Source organism: Hydra viridissima, unplaced genomic scaffold (genome assembly GCF_058129835.1).
Source record: "Hydra viridissima isolate aposymbiotic clone 2 unplaced genomic scaffold, HvirCarnegie_v1 scaffold_4, whole genome shotgun sequence".
NCBI classification, from domain to species: domain Eukaryota; kingdom Metazoa; phylum Cnidaria; class Hydrozoa; order Anthoathecata; family Hydridae; genus Hydra; species Hydra viridissima.
The window spans coordinates 15,210,813-15,229,653 of NW_028324303.1; the positions used below are offsets into that span (position 1 = coordinate 15,210,813).

The window sequence follows — 18,841 nt, forward strand, 5'->3', positions numbered from 1 at the left end:
TTACATTCATACAATTATTGTCATTTAAAACCTGTTATAAAAAATAAATTTATCGGTTTTAATCGAATAGCATTTCCCCTTTTAATCCAGATTTTTTGAAGAGAAAAACAAAACGAAAATAAAATCAAATATCCGCAAAATTTCTGAGCTTAAAAGTTTAATTGTTTGAGCTTTGCCAGTTACAATCTGGAAAGTGATACTTTCTCTTTAAAAAACGTGCAAGAAATAAAAACTTTATTTTTCAAAATCTGTAATTGATAATTTTGTTTGAAATAAATTTTTGGTTAAGATCACAACTTTTCAAAACACAAAATTTATTATTTAATTTAACACGAACGTTTGGTTAAAATTAAATGATAAATTTTCGGCGAGGATTTTCTTTCGGTTAAAATCGTATTCTAACCGTTGTTTGAAACTGTCGGTTGTCCTACGGTTAGTTTTACGGGTTTTTAACGAATATTAACAAGTAAGGCACGAGCTTCTATATCAAACATTTGAAAAAAATTAAATTAAAAAATGATTTATATATAAAAAAACTGCGATACCTTGCATACCTTGACTAATTTGTTTTAATCCTTGAAGAAATTGTGCAGAAACAAAACTACAAACGTTAATTTTTAAATTCTTCTTTGATAATTTGTAATCTTTATTCTTAAGTATCATTTCAATACATTTTAGCATGCTTTCAGAGAGTTTTTGAAAGTATTGCAGTGACATGTCCTGTATCCAAACTTTTTTTATTTTCGTCATCAGTTCTGGAATCGAAGTGCAGCACGTTCGACGAATTCTTGATTTTATTTCCTTCCAAACGTTTTTTTATTGGATTGAGATACGGGCTGCTGCTGGGGCACTCCAACATATTAGTTCTTTTTCTCAAGAACCATGCCGTTTATTGTTTCGATGAATGGAAATTTGCGCCATCTTGCATAAAGAAATTGAATTGATGAACTTCAAAAAGGTCCAGAAGATTTTGTTCTAAACATCTTTTAAACGTTTCATTATTGGGATTGTATATGTTCGTGGTATAGTGTTCCTCTCCCCTATTTGCCACTAAAGCAACCTTAAACCATGACATACAAGCTACGTTTGACAGTTCATTGGGTGTATTTGGGATTGACTCGGTCAGAAAAACGGAGGGTGACACACTTGCATTTTGCCTCTACTTATTAGTGAAATATTGCTTTCGTCCGACCACGTGGCTGTAGACCATTGTTCTGGTGTCCATTTCTTAAGTCTACAAGCAATGCAATTCTTTTCTTAACCATAGTGGCCGTAGGCAATGGTTTTCGCACTTACACTGAACATGGTAAGCCTAGGTCTTTTTGAAACTTAACTTTAACTGTTCTAACAGACACTTTTCAAAGCAATGACGTGTGCATTTTTTTCCAAGCAATGACGTGTGCGTTTTTTTCAATTCCGCGACAGTTAATCGGGAATTCTTGATCACCTTTCTTTTAATCAATATATCAGTGCCCTTAGTAGTTTATTTAGGTCTACCAGTATGCTTTTTATTTGAAGGGATTACTCCAAAAGGAAGATTTTTAGCTTGAGCAAGAATTTTAAAAACACTAGCTTTTGATCTCTTCCTACGTTCCATTACTATTTTGATTGGAAATTTTTCTCCTGAGCATGTTTTGGCTTTTTCCACGTCTGTTAACTCTTTACCTCGCATTGCAAATTTTCTATTTTCGAAATTCTCATTAGGCACTGAACTAAATAATATAAAGTATCCCTTTAAAGCACCAGTGCACAGCTGCAAGCTTCATGATAACTTTAAAATTCATGCAAATATTGACAGCAACTAGAAATATTAGCGCTTGTTATAAATACATGAAATTACTTCTGATGTGCGCAAAATTTTTGCTTTGGCTTTAAATGCCTTAGAATCAAGTATTTATATGTTTCTGCTCTACTTAATTAAATCGGCGTTGTCACATGGCATTATAGGATGGCAAATTTTTGGAAAAGTGGCACTTTTTCTTTTGACTAAGAAAAAAATTTCTAAAAAAAATTTTTAAGAAAAATAAAAAATTGAAACTAACTTTTACTCCTCATGATTTTTAAGACTTCCTTTTGACTTCTAATGCAAACATTAACGTATTAATCCAATTTTGAAGTAAACCCTGAGGTAGCACAAACATGTTTTAATTTTGCTCCTTTTTTGCTTCTTTTTTGCTTCTTTAAAAGTAAAAAGTTTTAATCTAACGTTTGATAAAGTTTGTTTAAAATAAAGTGACCAAATCATTTTGAAATAGCCTGAATTTGAAAGATGGCATTATTTTAGCATTTTACTTTCACGCTTTTGGTATTTAACATATAAAAAATGTTAAAAACAATGAATTTAATTGCTAATAAAAACAATTAAAATATGATCCTTTGTAATGCCAGCTTTTGTGGTCCAATCCTATAAAGCTTGTTACGCAAAACTCAAAAAAAATGTGTAATTACGGAAATATTTTGTATAAATTAAAATTTTGCGTAACAACGCAATTTTTAAAACAGTAATCCTATAAAAAATTTCGAAAATTCTGCGTAATTTTGTTTATAGGATAGCAGTTTACGGAAATTTTCATAGATATATTATTGTTTCTTAGATACCTAAACATTTCTTACGTAGATAAAATTTACTACAATAATATTTCTTTTGTAAAATGAAATCGTTTATCTGCCAAAATAAAAGCTTCAAATAGTGCTGCAGCTAAGCGTTAAAATTTTACTTCTACAGGAAAGAAACGGCGAAACTACTATTCTCTTAAAGTTAATTACAATTTGTAAAGAAAGTATTTTTCAACAAGTCTTTCATTTTAATTTATTTCAAAAGTGTTAATTACTTCTATTATAACAGATATAGTAGGGGAACAGGGGCAAGATTACGAACGTTTTGAAAAGCACTTATATCTTATTCAATAACTGTTTCAATAAGTAAAACTTTATCAAAAAGTGGAAAAAAAATTATTATGCGTCACATATGTATAAAAAAAAACCCATATAAAAATTAAAAATAGCCTGGAAAAAACTCATTAACCAAAGTTACCTCAAACTATCATCTTGCCCCGTATGCGGGGCAAGATGGCGACTTTAAAAAAAGTAAGTTCCATTACACCATTACCTTCTCAAATAACACGATATCATAAATTTTAGTTAATAAAATATGTAATACAAACGTTTATGTAATTTTTTAAACACTTAAACTATATATTTATATAGGGCTATGCAAAAAAAAGTCTACTAATCAGTTCATAGCAAATTCCAACACAACAAAATAGTGCAAATGTCAAACAAAATATTTTAATGCTTAATAAAGCAATGCAACAATGACTAAGCTACACAAAAGTTATTACAGTGCAGGTTTATGGTAAAACATATACTTTGGCGAAACGACAAACGAGTCATCTTGCCCCGTTCATCTTACCCCTAGGCTACTTAATTTTCAAAATGACTCAGAGCTCTACATAAATAAGTTATCATAGCTTAATACTACTTCTATGGCTTCTAAAATTGAACAAACTGAATGAGAAATTCTTGCTTACCTTTGGTTGGTGATGTAATGATGAAATAAATCAAATACAAGTGGATAATTTTTTTTTTCCCTTAATATAGGAGAAACCTTTTTAACAATTATCTTTTATTCCGAAAATAATATTTATAAAGAAAGTGTAAATAAATCTAGTAAATGTAATCTACTTCCCTTTCAGCTACAGTCAGATTTCATATTTAGTTGAGTTTTGAAGATAACAATATGTTTTCATCTTGCCCCATGTTCCCCTACTTTAACAGAGTCCTAATTTATAATCTCATAGAGTTCTGTTATATTATCTAAAAAATTAATATAAATATCGGGCACAAACTGTCATGTTTTTGTAATTACTATAATGACAGAGGCATACAGATTAACGATTTATTAAAAACTTAAAAAACTTTTAAGTTTTTAGCGCTTTTAAGAGCTTGGCAAGTAATGCTGAGATCAAAATTATTTCAAAACATTTTGTACGAACTTTTTATTCTCAAAGCAGATATTTAAACGTAGTTCGAAAAGAAGCATTTTTAGCTGAATAGCATTTTAAAACTGAATCCTATTTTATCAAGCTACTATGTTTTAGTTTTTTTACATAAATACTTATTCAATCCAACAAAAAAACTTAAAATAAATGATGATTTCTTATGTTATTTCTTACATCAGCTTGAATCCCCATATTTTTTTGAACTGATCTATTTTTAATAAAATCTCTATCGATTTCGCTCTTAAGAGTTTAAGATTTTATCGTCAAATTGGCGAGATCATACAACCCTTGAGTAACTCTGTTGTTCCACGGTCACATTAGAAGGAAAAAAATGTCACTCGTGGCTCGCAAGGTTGGTTGTTGCCAGGGTCTAATTAAACCTCTCATTACACCTATTCGATCTTAGTTAATTTATATGATCAAGTTTGAGGATTTTTCTGAAATTGTTTTAAAAATAACCCATTTTGCTAATTTCATTATTTTTTTTAACTAAAGTAAAACAGCCGTTTTTACAGATGCTTTCGTAGAATTTTTTTTTCAAAGATTCAAACTTCCATTTTCCCATTTTAACGTTTTCCAAATATGACAATTTACCATGATTTGCTTGTAATGGTTAGACATCCCTACGTCAAGTGGTAATCACAAAAGGTCCAAAACAATTATTATTTAAAAACTTTCACATAAAAAATTAGATTAACAAAATTAAAACCATATTTAAAACTTAATTTAAAAAAAAAAGAGAATTATGAATGAGAATTTTCCGGTTGTTAAACTGGAATAAAAAGTATTAAAATTTAAGAAAAAAAAAAAAAAAAAAAGAATTAAGAATAAAAATTTTCCGGTTATTAAATTAAATTAAGTGTTAAAATTTACACTTGTTTAAATAATTATAATCATAATTATGTTTGATCTTTAGTTGTGCAATGCAAAACAAAAGATTCGCATGATACACGCATGTGGAAGCGGGTTTAAGAAAAAGGCTTCCTTTACCTGGAAATCTAAAATCCTGATATTAAAAAATATTTGTTCGTTTTTCAAAAAAGTTTGACTACTTTTTTTTTTACGATAACGAAACATATTTCAGGTCAGCAAAATAACGAAACATATTTCAGGTCAGCAAAATAACGAAACATATTTCAAGTCAGGAAAATAACATATTTCAGGTCAGCTCAATAGATTTAAGAAAGACAGCGGAAGTAAAAAAAAAACAGAGTTTGCCATACTTCCAGATGGAGACAATTTTTCATTTTCTAAAAAATGAAGATTTTGCGAAAATGGAAGGAAAATTTTTTCATGAATAGTTCGGTTAACGTTTTTGATCGACGCTACAAAAGAAGGTCAGGCTTCACCCGGCTTGTTACAGTAAGTGCCATCTTATCTAACTATCACTCCTTAATTTGTATTACTATTTTTTTAAATTTTTAATTAAGACTGTTTCTAAATAAAGTAGTGCAAGGTTGACCACTGTATCTTTCTATGTTATTTCTTTGTTCTTCTTTCCAGAGTTAAAAAAAAACAAACGTAAGCATGTGAAACCAATTATATGCACCATTAAGGTGAACACTCTTCAATGACTTTCGGGGTTAATTATTTTATTGCATTTTATAATTCAAAAACAATAAAAAGAAATCAAAAAATTGACATTTAGTGTTTATAGATTTAAAAAAAATTTCGTTTTTTCCTTGTTAATAAATATTGTAAACTTCCCTCATCCCCCCCTCCCAGCGCTAATTCAGATATTTCTTCTGGACATGAGAAGTGTGGTCTGGTTAATTTTCAACCATTTTTATGGATTAACGTTGGCTTTTTAACAGTTCTTGGAAAAAACCACTAAGTGTTCTCGCTCCAATTCTAATTACGCAGATGATACCTAACACTACAGGTAGTTTGAAGTTTTTAAATAAAAATATCCTCTCCCTCCTCCCTTCACTAATAAAAACCACTTTCTTGAATATTATTAAAATCTAGACATTTATTGCTCGTTTAGAACTTGTGTGAGCAAGTAAAGTTTTTAAAAACTAAAGGTTCACTAGAGCTTTTAACTGATATTACCATTGGTTACGCATAAGTATTTCGTCTTAAATTTCCAAAATATTTCGTCTTTTACTTAAAAGTTGAATTTACATTCTCAATTTAACCTAAACACTAAATTTTCAAATTTATGCCTCTCTTTAAAGATCTTTCTTTAAAGATCTTTCTTTAAAGATCTTTCTTTAGAGATAATACTAACTTTACCTTAATCATTTTCTAATCAATAAAAATTTGATGTGTTAAAGCGATAATGTGCAAAATTAGTTCAGTGATAAAAGCCTAATTTCGAAAAATGTTGGTTTATCTTAAACTTTACAGAAGGATTGCAATAAAAATCAGGAAAATATCGAAAGGAAAATGAAAAGATCGAATTTTAAATGAGTCATTCGGAGGAAAAAAACTTATAGCAAAAAATAAAAAAATAAAATGTAGTCTGGACCTTAACGTCAATAAAGTCGTAATTAAGATTTGGTGTTTGCGAAGACGTAGGTGTACAAAATTTAAATACTTAATATTAGATCCAATACATTTTTAAAAAGGTGAATAGTTAATAATAACAGTCGAAAATTATTAACTTAATAAAAATGTTTGTTTAATTTAGTCTTTTCAAAGTTTTATAGCAAAATATTTAAGGAATTGCAACCTCATCAACTGGATTCAATTGGAGCTTGACAAGCATTTTCAACGACAAATTTTTCCACATTCTTTTCAATTTTCCTCATCATAAGTTTTGCACGTTCTCCCTCGCCATAATTAGAAATTGTTAAATCTTACCAAATGATTATCGAATTAGATCTCGTTTCGTTTTTTTAAAGGCTTTTACAATCATTTTATTTTCATTTTATTGGTTTGAAGATCCTTTTTTTTTTTTTTTTTTTTAAATTGTCGTTGTAAACAAATAGTAACTCTATTTTTATGCACAGTTTTTACAGCAGTTAAATTTTACAGCAGTTGTGTCACGTTTACTTTCTTACATTTTTCCCATGCACCAGAAGTTACTTGAGTTCAATGCAAAATGTCTTCTGAAGAACTATCTTTACAAACCAGAAATTCAAGATTTATCTTTCTGGTAAAGCTTTTCGGTTGCCACCGCACTTAAAAAATTTTTTTATAAAAATTAAACAAGTTTTTATTAATCACTCAAATTGATGGGCCCCATCACCTAGCATGCAACCTAAGGGAAACTCTCCGTCAGCCCCCTTACTGACGGCCTTGGACAAGGTTAAACTTTGGATTTAATCAGAAGGGTCATGGCCTTGATGCCGCAGTGCAAAAAACATTCTATTAAATGTTTTTTTTTATCAATTTATATTGTTTCTTATTTTGTTCAAATTAACTATTATTATAAGATAAAAGCAATATATAAGTATGTTAAAATATTCACATGATATATTTTTTCAACGTGATTTTACAAACAGAAAATTGTTATGAATTTTAGCGATGCTTATCATTTTAAAATGCATTAGAAGTTATGCATTTTAAAATGATAACTTTTATCTTTGTAGGATTAAAAACATACGTATTGTAAACTGCTTTTTTAATAAAATCAGACATTAAATGGTTTTTTCCATTTGGCGATGCATTTATAAAAAAAGGAAACAACCTCTGTCTTGCAAACGCACCTGGCACTTTTATAAAGAATTTTGAATTTAAATAATTTTTAAAATATGAATCCTCAGTTGAATAAAACATTTGCGTTGGTTGGTAATTGTTGTGCAGCTGTCATAGTAATGGTGAAAGTTGTTCACTTCTAAAACATTTTAAGTGTCTCATGAAGTTCGCCTTAAATTTTAAATATAGTAAATACATTTTAGCGCTTGCTGTCTTTTAAATTTAATGCGCTATTAATGTAATCATGTAGTTTTTATTTTGAAGTCGAAATACAGTATCTACATTTCCAGTTCCTTAAAAAATAGAAAAGAATAGAAATTTTATTTTGGCAGTTTAATATGAATTCAAATCGCTGTACTAGTTTGAGTTGGGGAAAATTTAAGGTGTCGTGAGGATGAAAAAATTAAATTGTTTATATAACGATTCTGTAAAACATTTCATGGTTAAAAAAATAATAAAATGAAAATAGTTTGGAAACAAAGAAACACTAACAAAAAAATAATTTTTTGTGCTAGTGTTTTCTTTTTCTATTAGTTTGTTTTCAGCTGGTGGGCTTAAAAACAAATAATAAAAAACTAATTAGTTGTAATCAATTAATTATGCAAAACTTATTAATCAAGCAAAAAAGTTTTAAAAGTTTCGTGTTTTCATGTTAAAATTTTAACTCGTATGAGAAAAGATGCAAGGGCTTTTTCCGCTTAAGCTCTTTTTATTCAAGATTATTTCTGCTTGTGAGTAAAATTTGTTTTAACTAAATAATGAGCTTGTGTTCCACTCTCGTGTTTAGCTATTCTCAAGTTTTAAGTTTTTTGCTCGCGTTCCCCACACATTGTTTAAAAGCGTAGATTCGTTTCCATTTCACCCGCGTGTCTTAATCTTTTTTTACGTTTGTAAAGTTAACATTAAAGAGATTGATTGCTATTTAACAAATGCACCCACGCTCCAGCACAAAATTCCCTTTGTTTAAAATATCTTTTAAAATTTAATCATTGTAAAATTATTCCTTAATACATATTCTAAAGAATATTTGTAGTTATCTTAAGTTTGTGACAAGACTTTTAGGCCACTTTCCTGGGGCATCATCACAAAATCGTTGGTCGGGGCTATTTAAGTTTTAAAACTTAGAAAAAGCTTTAAAACACGAGTATATCATAACTACAGTAATCTTAAAACAAAAAGTGCTGGTGGTGGTGGTGGTGGTAGAGAATAAACTTTGTAGCAGACAAACTTCCATTGTGACGAAGCCCATATTGTCGGCAAACTTGCCAATAAAACGTTTTGAAATCAATAAATTTCAGGAATAGTCTTCTCATCGAGTTAGTCATGTGAATATTAAAATGCGTTCCGCAAGGAAATGACGCATTCAAATGGAAAATGATATGGTGATCATATCATATCATATCATTTTATTTAGAAAGGTTTCCGAACCAGAAACGGTGTGCTACAGATATTTGCACTGTCCTTTGAAATTTAAGAGATATTGGATCACCTTTAAATTTTTTTTCCTAACACATTTTTAAGATTTTTAACAGATCATAATCATTTTTAGTTATGATCAAATGAATAAATAGGCAACGTACCTCCATTTTTGACGATGTTTTATGTTAATGCATCAAATGCTCTTATAGATTGTTAAATATCCTGAGTCATTTCATAATCATTGAATTACGCCGCATAAGCGATTTAGACTTATTACTTGATTTAGAATGGCTATTTTAATTATACTAATAAAAGTATGTGGGTTTTAGGATTGAGTAGAAGAACTATTTACAAAATAATATGCTAAATGAACGTAACTTTTTATTGCGTGCACAAATGAAAGAAATACAAGACAAAAACATTTAATGAAACATCAGAAATTAAAGGAGATTAAAGATTGCTAAGCAGCCACAAATAAGTTTTCCGTTTGTCTAAAATTCGGCTCTTTTTTTTCAATTGATATTTACACAAATTGCAGAGTAATTAATCCTTATATTGATGATGGTTTAATTGTAACAGTCATTTCTTTTTTGACTAGATTGATGCTGTGAGAAAAGATGAGAATTCTGAGTTTTAACTTACTTTTTCTTATTTTCCTTCATATGAGAATCACTGACTCATACTTAGAAAGATGTACACCTCAGACCTGGAATACTAATGGAAATAATGATTTAACACCAGAGTGGTTCATATGGGGTCAATTATATTCATATTGCATGCACTTAAAGGTAAATCTCAGTTATAACTGATACTTCTTACACAGTCAAAACTATGCGTACACTATTGTGTTTATTGTGAGTAACATTTGGCGTTTGTATTGAGCTTAGTTTGGAATTCTAATTCCTGCAAAATAAGCAATAATTTACATGGCTTTTAAGTTTTATAACACAGTTATTAGAATTAAATATTATTTGCTTCCAAAATCATGTAACAGAAATTCTATCCTGCAAAGTCATAGAATAAACTTGGACTTACTTCCTTTTACAATGGTAGAGCAGTATAAGCAAAGCCTCTGTTAGGCCTGACAAGCTTCAAAGCTGTTAAAAAACTTTATAGTTGATGTTTTCTATCAGTGAGATGTTGTAAAATATTTTTATTTATTTGGTAGATACTCTACTATATGCATTTAGATTTGTAAATTCAGTTGTGATGTCCTCGAAATTAACATTTAAAATCAATATCCAAGTCCCTTTTTTTAATTTTCCTTTTATAATGATCCTTATGAAACTTTTTGTAATTTTGCCAATGATACAAAGCACTACTTACTATTATTAACAAATATAGGGAATTATACTTTGAATATGGACTTGTAAGTAAGAAAAAACCATGGAATTTTTTTTGGTGTGTTCTTCTGTAAAAAAGTAACGATGAAGCTAATGTATACCTCAGGGTACCATAATATAATTTTGTTTTTTTAAAAAACTTTTCAAAAAAGTGCAGGTTTTTTAAAAAAGCAGAGTTTTTCTGTAAATGAAAGTTTACTGCATGTTTCTAAAATCCTTAATGGCAGTTTTCTTAGTTTCCAAAATGATGCACAAATGCATACAAAATATAGAAAATGGAGATCAATATAGATACACTATAATGTGGCAATAATCTAGTTTTAACAAAAATATCAATAATAGCTGTAAGCTATTTATTTAAGAACAGAAAAGCTGTAACATTCAAAAATTAGGTATACCAAAAAATTGAGTTTTTCTGTTTTTGATCTAATTTGAATTTTGCCCTATTGTTTCTACTCTTAATCACCAAGAACTTTAATGTTTGAGATTTTAAATGATTAAATTTCTTGGAGTTGTTGGTGTTTCAGAGTAGAGAATTGATTAAAAGCATTTTCAAAAATTTTTGTGTAGTTTCAAAAGAAAAAAAATATATTTAAAATAAACGTACCTAAAAACAAAGAGAAAAAGAAACTTGGGTTTGTTAATAGTAATTGAGTTTTATAACATGCAAGTTTTTCAGTTTTCTAATTGACTCAATTTTTTTAGGTTGATAATTATCAGCTAAGTACATCATTTGTAGATGCTGGCTGCAATACAGTTTTTTGTAAAGAGGTATAAACAATTAAAACAAATCTTATATTATTTTTTTCTGTAGATATCTTTCTTTCATGTCTTTCTGTCTGTATCAGGCATTGAAATCTTTTTTGTTACAAATTGTTATAAATACTTTTTGTAGTTAAAGGTTTTATGCTAATTTCAAAAATATATCTAAAATATGAAAAGCAATTGAAAAAATGATTGAAGATGTTAAAATTTACCACACATCTAGTAAAAACCTTTTATCCATTACTTAAATTGGGTAAACTAAAAGAGCCAATCTTTTTAGTGCTTAATGTATCTATGCAGTAACACTATTTGGCTGGAAGATGTTTTAAAATATACAAGACTTTCTCCCTCAATTGTTCTTTGTGCTTTTTAAAAAGTAATGTACTTCTAGTTATAATTGTGATATCTTAGAGTTTTTTTGTAAAGAGGTATAAACAATTAAAATAAATCTTAAATTATTTTTTACTGTAGATTCTTTCTTTCATGTCTTTCTGTCTGTATCAGGCATAGATAATTTTTTTGTCACAAATTGTTATAAATCCCTTTTACAGTTAAAATTTTTATGCTGATTTCAAAAATGAATCTAATGTTTAAAAAACAATTAAAAAAACAATTGAAAAAACGATTGACTAATTTTTAAAAAATTTACCACAACTCCAGTGTAGACAGTTTCTCCTTTACTTAAAGTAGGTAAACTAAAAGTATTAATATTTTTAGTGCTTGATATATCTACGCATTGAAACAATATTTGACTGGAAGATTTTTTAAAATGTACAAGACTTTCCCCCTAAATTATTCTTACTGCTATTTGAAAAGTAATGTACTTCTCAAGATCCATACTATATTATGTCAGACATGTCTATAAAAATGAAATTTAAATTTTCACTTTTATAACAGGTGATAACATTTAATTTGGCTTGAAGAGTCAACTCACTTAAAAATTCAGATAAAATTTAAATGAAAACAGATTTAGATAGAGTTTTTGAACTATTTTTATTTCTACAAACAAAATCAACTTTAGAATCAATTGACTCAGCTAAGTACTGGATAAGTTTTGTGTCAATTTTACAAATACAAAACTGAATCCATTTTTTTAAATTGATCTAAGTTTTCAGCTTGCCAATTTTTCTTGTATACCAGTCTTTAAGTAAACTCCAAAAGTTCTCTATTGGATGACATCCTGGCAAGTTTACTGAGTTGTCTTCTTTTTTAACAAAATCAACTTTTTTCTCTTGAAAGTATTCAGCCACAGTTTTAGTGCAATGAGAAGACTGCAAGTCAGGCCAAAATACATATTTGTATTAGATTGATGCTCTTCAATGAATGGAATTAATCTTTTTTTGATACAATTCTCTAAATTTTTTGGTTGATAACAACGGTGCTTGGAACAATAAAAGGCATTGACATTCCATTCTTTAAAAAATATCCAGACGAGCAACTTCTTATCAAATTTTTATCAACAGTTTGTATTTTACATTTGTAGAGGTCTCATATTGCTTGTGTAAAAAATGTTGTTACCATTAATACTAGTATGAGGTTGAGTAAATAAAGACTTGTCATCTAATATGAAACTTGATTTCAAAGTTTTTTTATACAGTCTTCTGGATTTTGTTCTTGCAAATGCTTTCTGAATGTTTTTATGACTTGGAATCTTCATTTTTCTTCTCAAACGGATCTCAGTCTTTGTTTGTCAGTATTTTACTAATGTAAGCTTGGCTGCAATTAAACTTTCGGACTGCTTGTCTTTGAGAAACACAATACTTGTGGTCAAATATTTCTTTTAAGCACTTGATATTCTTTTTAGTCATTATTTTGGGTTTATGACCCCTTCCTCTTTGACAGCTCTGCTTTCTATATGTATTATTATAGTATAGGTAGTTAAGTTTGGTACGAATTCTTCCATAAAATGGTCAGCAGTAAATTTTTCCCTTTACCTTTATGCATTTTATAAAATTTGTACACACATGTTTTCTTAAGGGTCTTAGACTTGGAACTTTTTTTTTTCAATTAAAAGTTTACAGATAAATTATATATTTTTTTTAAAGAGGAAATATTACTTTGCTATATTTTGAATGTATTTGTAATGTTTCAAATTGATTGTGGTGTCAAGAAAATAGTCTAAAACTGCAGATCAAATTAAATGTTAGACCCATTAGAATATAAATTTATAAGATTAGAAATTAATAGATTTTTATTAAAATTTATTTTGCTCAATATGAATTTAATTGGCTTTTTCAAGCTGATATTTGACTTTCAAGACACTAAAAGTATTTTCATCAGTTGCACAAATTCATATTTTAAATTTGGTAAAACTGCAACTAAAACAAATCTTTCATCTGTAAATGAAAGATTGGTTTAGATGAAAGATGCTCTTAAATTTTTGTCAATTCTTTCCTTCATTGATTGAAGATTTCTTTTTTAATCAAAATGCATAAAATTGTTAATTTTTTTTTTAATGTTATTCCTCATGAGCTTTTCTTTATACTTGGTGGAATTCTTGAGAAATAGATGATTTATATCTAATTGTCTTTTAAATCAAAATCATATTTTAGATTTTTTTTTTAAGTTAATCTAGTTTTTCTAACTTTATTAGTTTATTCTAGTTTTTCTAACTTTGTTAGTTTATTCTAGTTTTTCTAACTTTGTTAGTTTATTAACATTTCGACATGAAAATTGTGAGTTGTTTCTTAATGTAATGAGTTGTTTATCATCATTTTATAAAGCTGTAAATATTTGTAAATAATTCTCAGATTTTTAAATAAAATTTTTATTAATAATTTAGATAAAATTTTTATTAATAATTTAAGTAATTTTTAACCATAGTTTGTAAATTGATAATAATATTATATTAAATTATATTATATTAAATAATATTATATTAAATAATATTATATTAAATTGTTAATAAATCATAAAAAGACTATAATTTTGATTAAAAAATAGCTTTTTTTATGAGAACTGAAAACAAACAAAAAGATTAGCCTGCTCATGATTATTTTAAAACAGGCATCATAAAATTTCAATAAGTAGGAGGCCAATAATGAAAAATAACTAAGAAGCTTTTGTAGAAATAAATAAATTACTAATCAATTTGCAACTTTTGGCTCATTTTTGTGCTTACTTTATGACTCAAAAAAAAAAGCATTTTGTTTTTATAATTAAGAAATTTACAGAATTAAGATTAGCATATTTATTTCTAATTGATTAAAATTACAAAATAAGTTATGAGATAGAGAATAAAGAAAACTCTTTGACTCAGGTAACTTCAAATAATATTGATTCCTAATATATTACCAATGACTTTTAACAAAAAAGAGCCCAGTCTGAGGTTTTAGTTTTGTAACTCAATACAATTTGTTCAATAAAAAGTTAACATCATAATAATTAATCTTTTCTTAGTTCAAAACATAAACTTACAACTGTTTAAAAAGCTGACTTCATTTTGCAAAGATAGTGGAACAGGACAGAGGGAGTGATGTTTCTGTGAGCAGTAATACCCCTCTCTAAAGTCTTTTACAAAAATTTATTAACATTCTCAGAATAATGATTTTTCTTTTTGGAATCTTGTGCATGTTCCATTTCAAGAAATAATATTCTGGATCTATCTCTATAAAGCATTAAGGGGGGGGGGGGGGGCTATTTTTTTAATTGTAAAAAATAAGATATGATAAACAGGAAAAAAATTAATGGCGTTTAAAAAACGCTGAGCTGACTAAGAATTGTAAACTAAACAAAACACTTTATAAATATCTATGCACACACAGATATATGCATACATATATGTATATATGTATACATACATACATACATACATACATACATACATACATACATACATACATACATACATACATACATACATACATACATACATACATACATACATACATACATACATACATACATTTATACATGCATACATACATACATACATATATACATACATGCATACATACATACATACATACATACATACATACATACATACATACATACATACATACATACATACATACATACATACATACAATTAATCAATTGCTGTTCTCTGCTACCATTTAAACTGATATTTTGTTATAACTAGTGTATGACAGTGTGCAATCTCTCGCCCCCTTTCAACCTGACAAGTTGCAAGCTGGCATGTTATGTAAGTTAAAATTATGTACTAGGTATTTAACTAATTTATGCAGTTATGATCTGTTGTCATAATTTTCTTTTAGAACTCTACTTCATGCATATTAGGTTGTCGATTCTACAGCCATATTACAAGGAACACCCAAGGTATTTATAAATAAGTTAAAATTGAAGTTAGTTTTTTTTCACCAATTTTTCTTTTTTTCTTTCTTTTTTTTGGAATTTAAATTACTTAAATTAAATGATAATTTTTGATTGATTAATAAATTTTTGGTAATAAATAAAATATTTTGACTTCTGTTATTTAGTTTACTTGAATTGAGTGTTTTACAAAATAAATTCATTTTTATTAAGACATATAAAAATAAAAAGAAGTAATGATATTAATAGTTTTTAACAAAATTCAATGTTTCTGCAAACTATTATTTGAACATTTTTAACTTCAAAAAACACCAAGTAATGCATTTTTTAAAAATTTTAAATGGGTGACAAAAAAAACTAAATGATCAAGCATAAATATTCTACTTTATTTTAATCTTTTTTTTTTAATTTAGAAAATTTTCAGGTTGACGAAAAGAACAAACCTGATTTTAATTCAACATGGGAAGTTCTTGCAATTGACAGACAGTATTATGATGTTACTTTTCAATGGCAAAATATTTTATCTAAAAATGCTTCAATACAGAGTATATATTTGACTTCCATCGCTACAAAAAATGAACAAAATTTTAAAGAAAGTGTGTTAGGGTTTGTAAGTGTTTTTCTTTACAAAAAAGAAGAAAAAATTCAAACTTTCTGAGGAGTACATCCTTCTAGATAAAGTTGCTTTAAGTGAAGTAGTCAAATATTAGCCTCCTTTTTTTTTTTTTTTTTTTTTTTTTTTTTTTTTTTTTAATCAAGTAGTTAATAGTAAAATGTTTACTGTTCTAAGTCAGTTTAGTTTTTTATGGTTTAATACTTAGGAGTTCAAAGTTTTTCTTTTAAATTTTTCTTTCTGTATTTGTTCTGTGAGATTTTATTTTAAAGAATCAATTTCTTTTTTCAAAAGTGTTCTTTTAAAATTGTTCATATATATACTATGACTTTAAAGCTTTTTCAATGTTTTTTTTACATTACAGGTGAGTGAAAATAGTTTCAAGGTAGAGGAACTGGATGTTTGTAATAATCTCAAATACATATCTCCTTATGATGCTGGAACAGTATTTCAATTGAATGTCTATCCTGTTAACTTTAATGGGTTTGATCAATCAAGGAGATTATCTTCAAATTTTACAAGTATGTGAGATTAATGCTTTAAATAGTTAATCTTAAGAATAATTCTTTATGAGAGAATAAATCTCAAGATTAACTGTTATCAAAAAAATGTCATTAGTTTACAAAACCAAAAATATTTTTAAGAAAAGAAACATTCAATTTTTTAAAAAAAAAACCAAAAAAAATTTTAAAACAAATAAAATAATCTCTTAATGTTTAATACAACTGTTTTTGGAGTGGAGTTGCAGACTCACACAATAAAATTTCTTTTAAAATTAAGATTAGTTTTATAATACTCGTTAGAAATTCTGAGAAAATTTGATCAATGTAACTTTTCAATGACTCTACTGAAAAAGCTGCTCATTTTATATTGAAATGGATATCCCAATGAGAAGAAATTTTCATGCAAGCATGTTTGCAATGCTAAATGTTTAAATTTACTCTAGTTAATTTTAGAATTTAACTCAAAATGTTTTAGTTTAAAATCAATGTTTCAGCTTACAGTGAGCATTTTATATATACTTTTATGTATGTGTGTATATATATATATATATATATATATATATATATATATATATATATATATATATATATATATATATGTATATTTGATTCAGTATGTTACTTTCTTATTCTCTAATTATAATAGAGTTACAGTTTTATTCATTCATTTAAAGGAATAAAAAAGTAGATACATGAATATGTCAAAATAAGATTTAAAAATGCAAGAACAGAATTATTTAAAGCTTAAATATTTATAGCCTATAATGGCCTATAACTGCTAGCCCATTTAAAAGTGAGAACTTGTATTTAGCCTATAACTGCTAGCCCATTTAAAAGTGAGAATTTGTATTAAGTAGTTTCACTTTTTTTTATACATCAAGCTTTGTAACATGATATCTTGCTTTGCTTGCCAAGCAGTTACTTTAAACAAAAGTTTGGGCTCTAAGAATCTTACACTTGAATGATGCTCTCTAAGAATTTGTTAGCTTTATCATTGATTAAACAAGAAAAAATCTCATTAAATTTTTTTATACTTATAAGCATTAAATAAAATTAATCTAAATCATTAAAAATGCTAAACAATAATAATCATAGCAACTAATTATAGGATTGTTTGTTTATGAATGTAATTAGTTGCTTTGCATCCACTAAACAATTATAAAAAATTGTTTAACACTTTGCTTAAAGTGTTAAATAAATTGTGTTTGGGTGATGAGTATATTTGCTTCATGGGTTTCTCAGTGTTCATGGGCTCTTGTTAAGTTTTACTTTAAACTTTTTTTCATTTTTTTATTAAGCGTTTACCAACCCTGGGAGCCTAACTAATTTTTCAATTAGTTATGCTGCTAACTATTCATCTAATGGTATGATAAAATTGACATGGAGTTTTGAATGGAGTTTTGAAAAAGGTGATTTTTAAAAATAATTTTTAGATTTTCTTTCTCTTTGATAGAATTTTTATGCCGCTTTTCAAGATTTAAAAGTTGTCTTTTTACTTAAAATATCACAATGTAATTAAATTTTTGTTGAAGTATTTATAATTTTTGTTTATTTTTTAAAACTAAAAAAAAAAAAAAGAAATAAAAAAATGAAACTAAATAAAATGAGAAAATGAAGTTTAGATATTGTTTGTTCGTTGGTATTTATATAGAATCAACTTATGAAAGCTGCCATATATTTAGGTATGAAACAAATTTTAAGCTGAATTTGCATTTATTATTTCATTTTAACTACCTTTTAGGTTTAGAAAATTTTTACCCTATAATTGAGATAATTGTTAAAGGCACAGATTGTACACAGAGTTCAACATCCGCATTTCAAAAAGCGGGCATCACAAATATAAATCGTTTTACTTCAAAATTGGTATGGTTCTTTTATTTTTAGCATTTTTTTGTATTTTGTTTTTTTGTTAGAAACTTATATTAGAAAGACTAAAATCATTTGTCCAAAAAACTTTCCCGCTCATTTCACATCAAACTATCAGAATTTTTTAAATATTGTAAACCTGTTATAAATATTAAAATACACATAATACTGTTAAATCCTAACTAACCTTAAATTCTCAAACAACAATTAGTTTGTACATAGGAGATATGCAAACTAAGGCTAAAAGTTAAGGCTGTTATTTCTGAGGGTAGTAACTATTTTTTTAAATGATTTTTTTTTCTATTGAAATAAAATTTGCAAGATTATGTTCACAACTGCAATCTTAGGAGTAGAATTTTACAGTTATTTTTTCTGGCAGTTAAAGGAAACTTGAATTTAGTAAAGATTGCTTTT

General features: G+C 27.1%; 1 protein-coding gene across 2 annotated transcripts in view; it reads left to right on the forward strand.

Annotated features, from left to right (window-relative positions):
* Nucleotides 1–8,280: 8,280 nt before the first annotated feature.
* The window catches only part of LOC145183638 (fibroblast growth factor receptor 1-A-like), a 32,631-nt gene continuing 22,070 nt past the window's right edge, over nt 8,281–18,841 (forward strand). The window contains exons 1-9 of one of the 2 annotated variants that reach the window (XM_090085836.1): nt 8,281–8,374; nt 9,661–9,850; nt 11,111–11,176; nt 15,255–15,317; nt 15,391–15,451; nt 15,859–16,055; nt 16,423–16,579; nt 17,860–17,970; nt 18,303–18,424. In XM_090085836.1, the coding sequence (XP_089941962.1) occupies nt 9,680–9,850; nt 11,111–11,176; nt 15,255–15,317; nt 15,391–15,451; nt 15,859–16,055; nt 16,423–16,579; nt 17,860–17,970; nt 18,303–18,424 (948 nt within the window). In that variant the 5' untranslated portion in view covers nt 8,281–8,374; nt 9,661–9,679. Of the gene's footprint in view, nt 8,375–9,389; nt 9,851–11,110; nt 11,177–15,254; nt 15,318–15,390; nt 15,452–15,858; nt 16,056–16,422; nt 16,580–17,859; nt 17,971–18,302; nt 18,425–18,841 lie in introns of those variants that run through there. The other variant, XM_090085837.1, reaches the window with a different exon arrangement.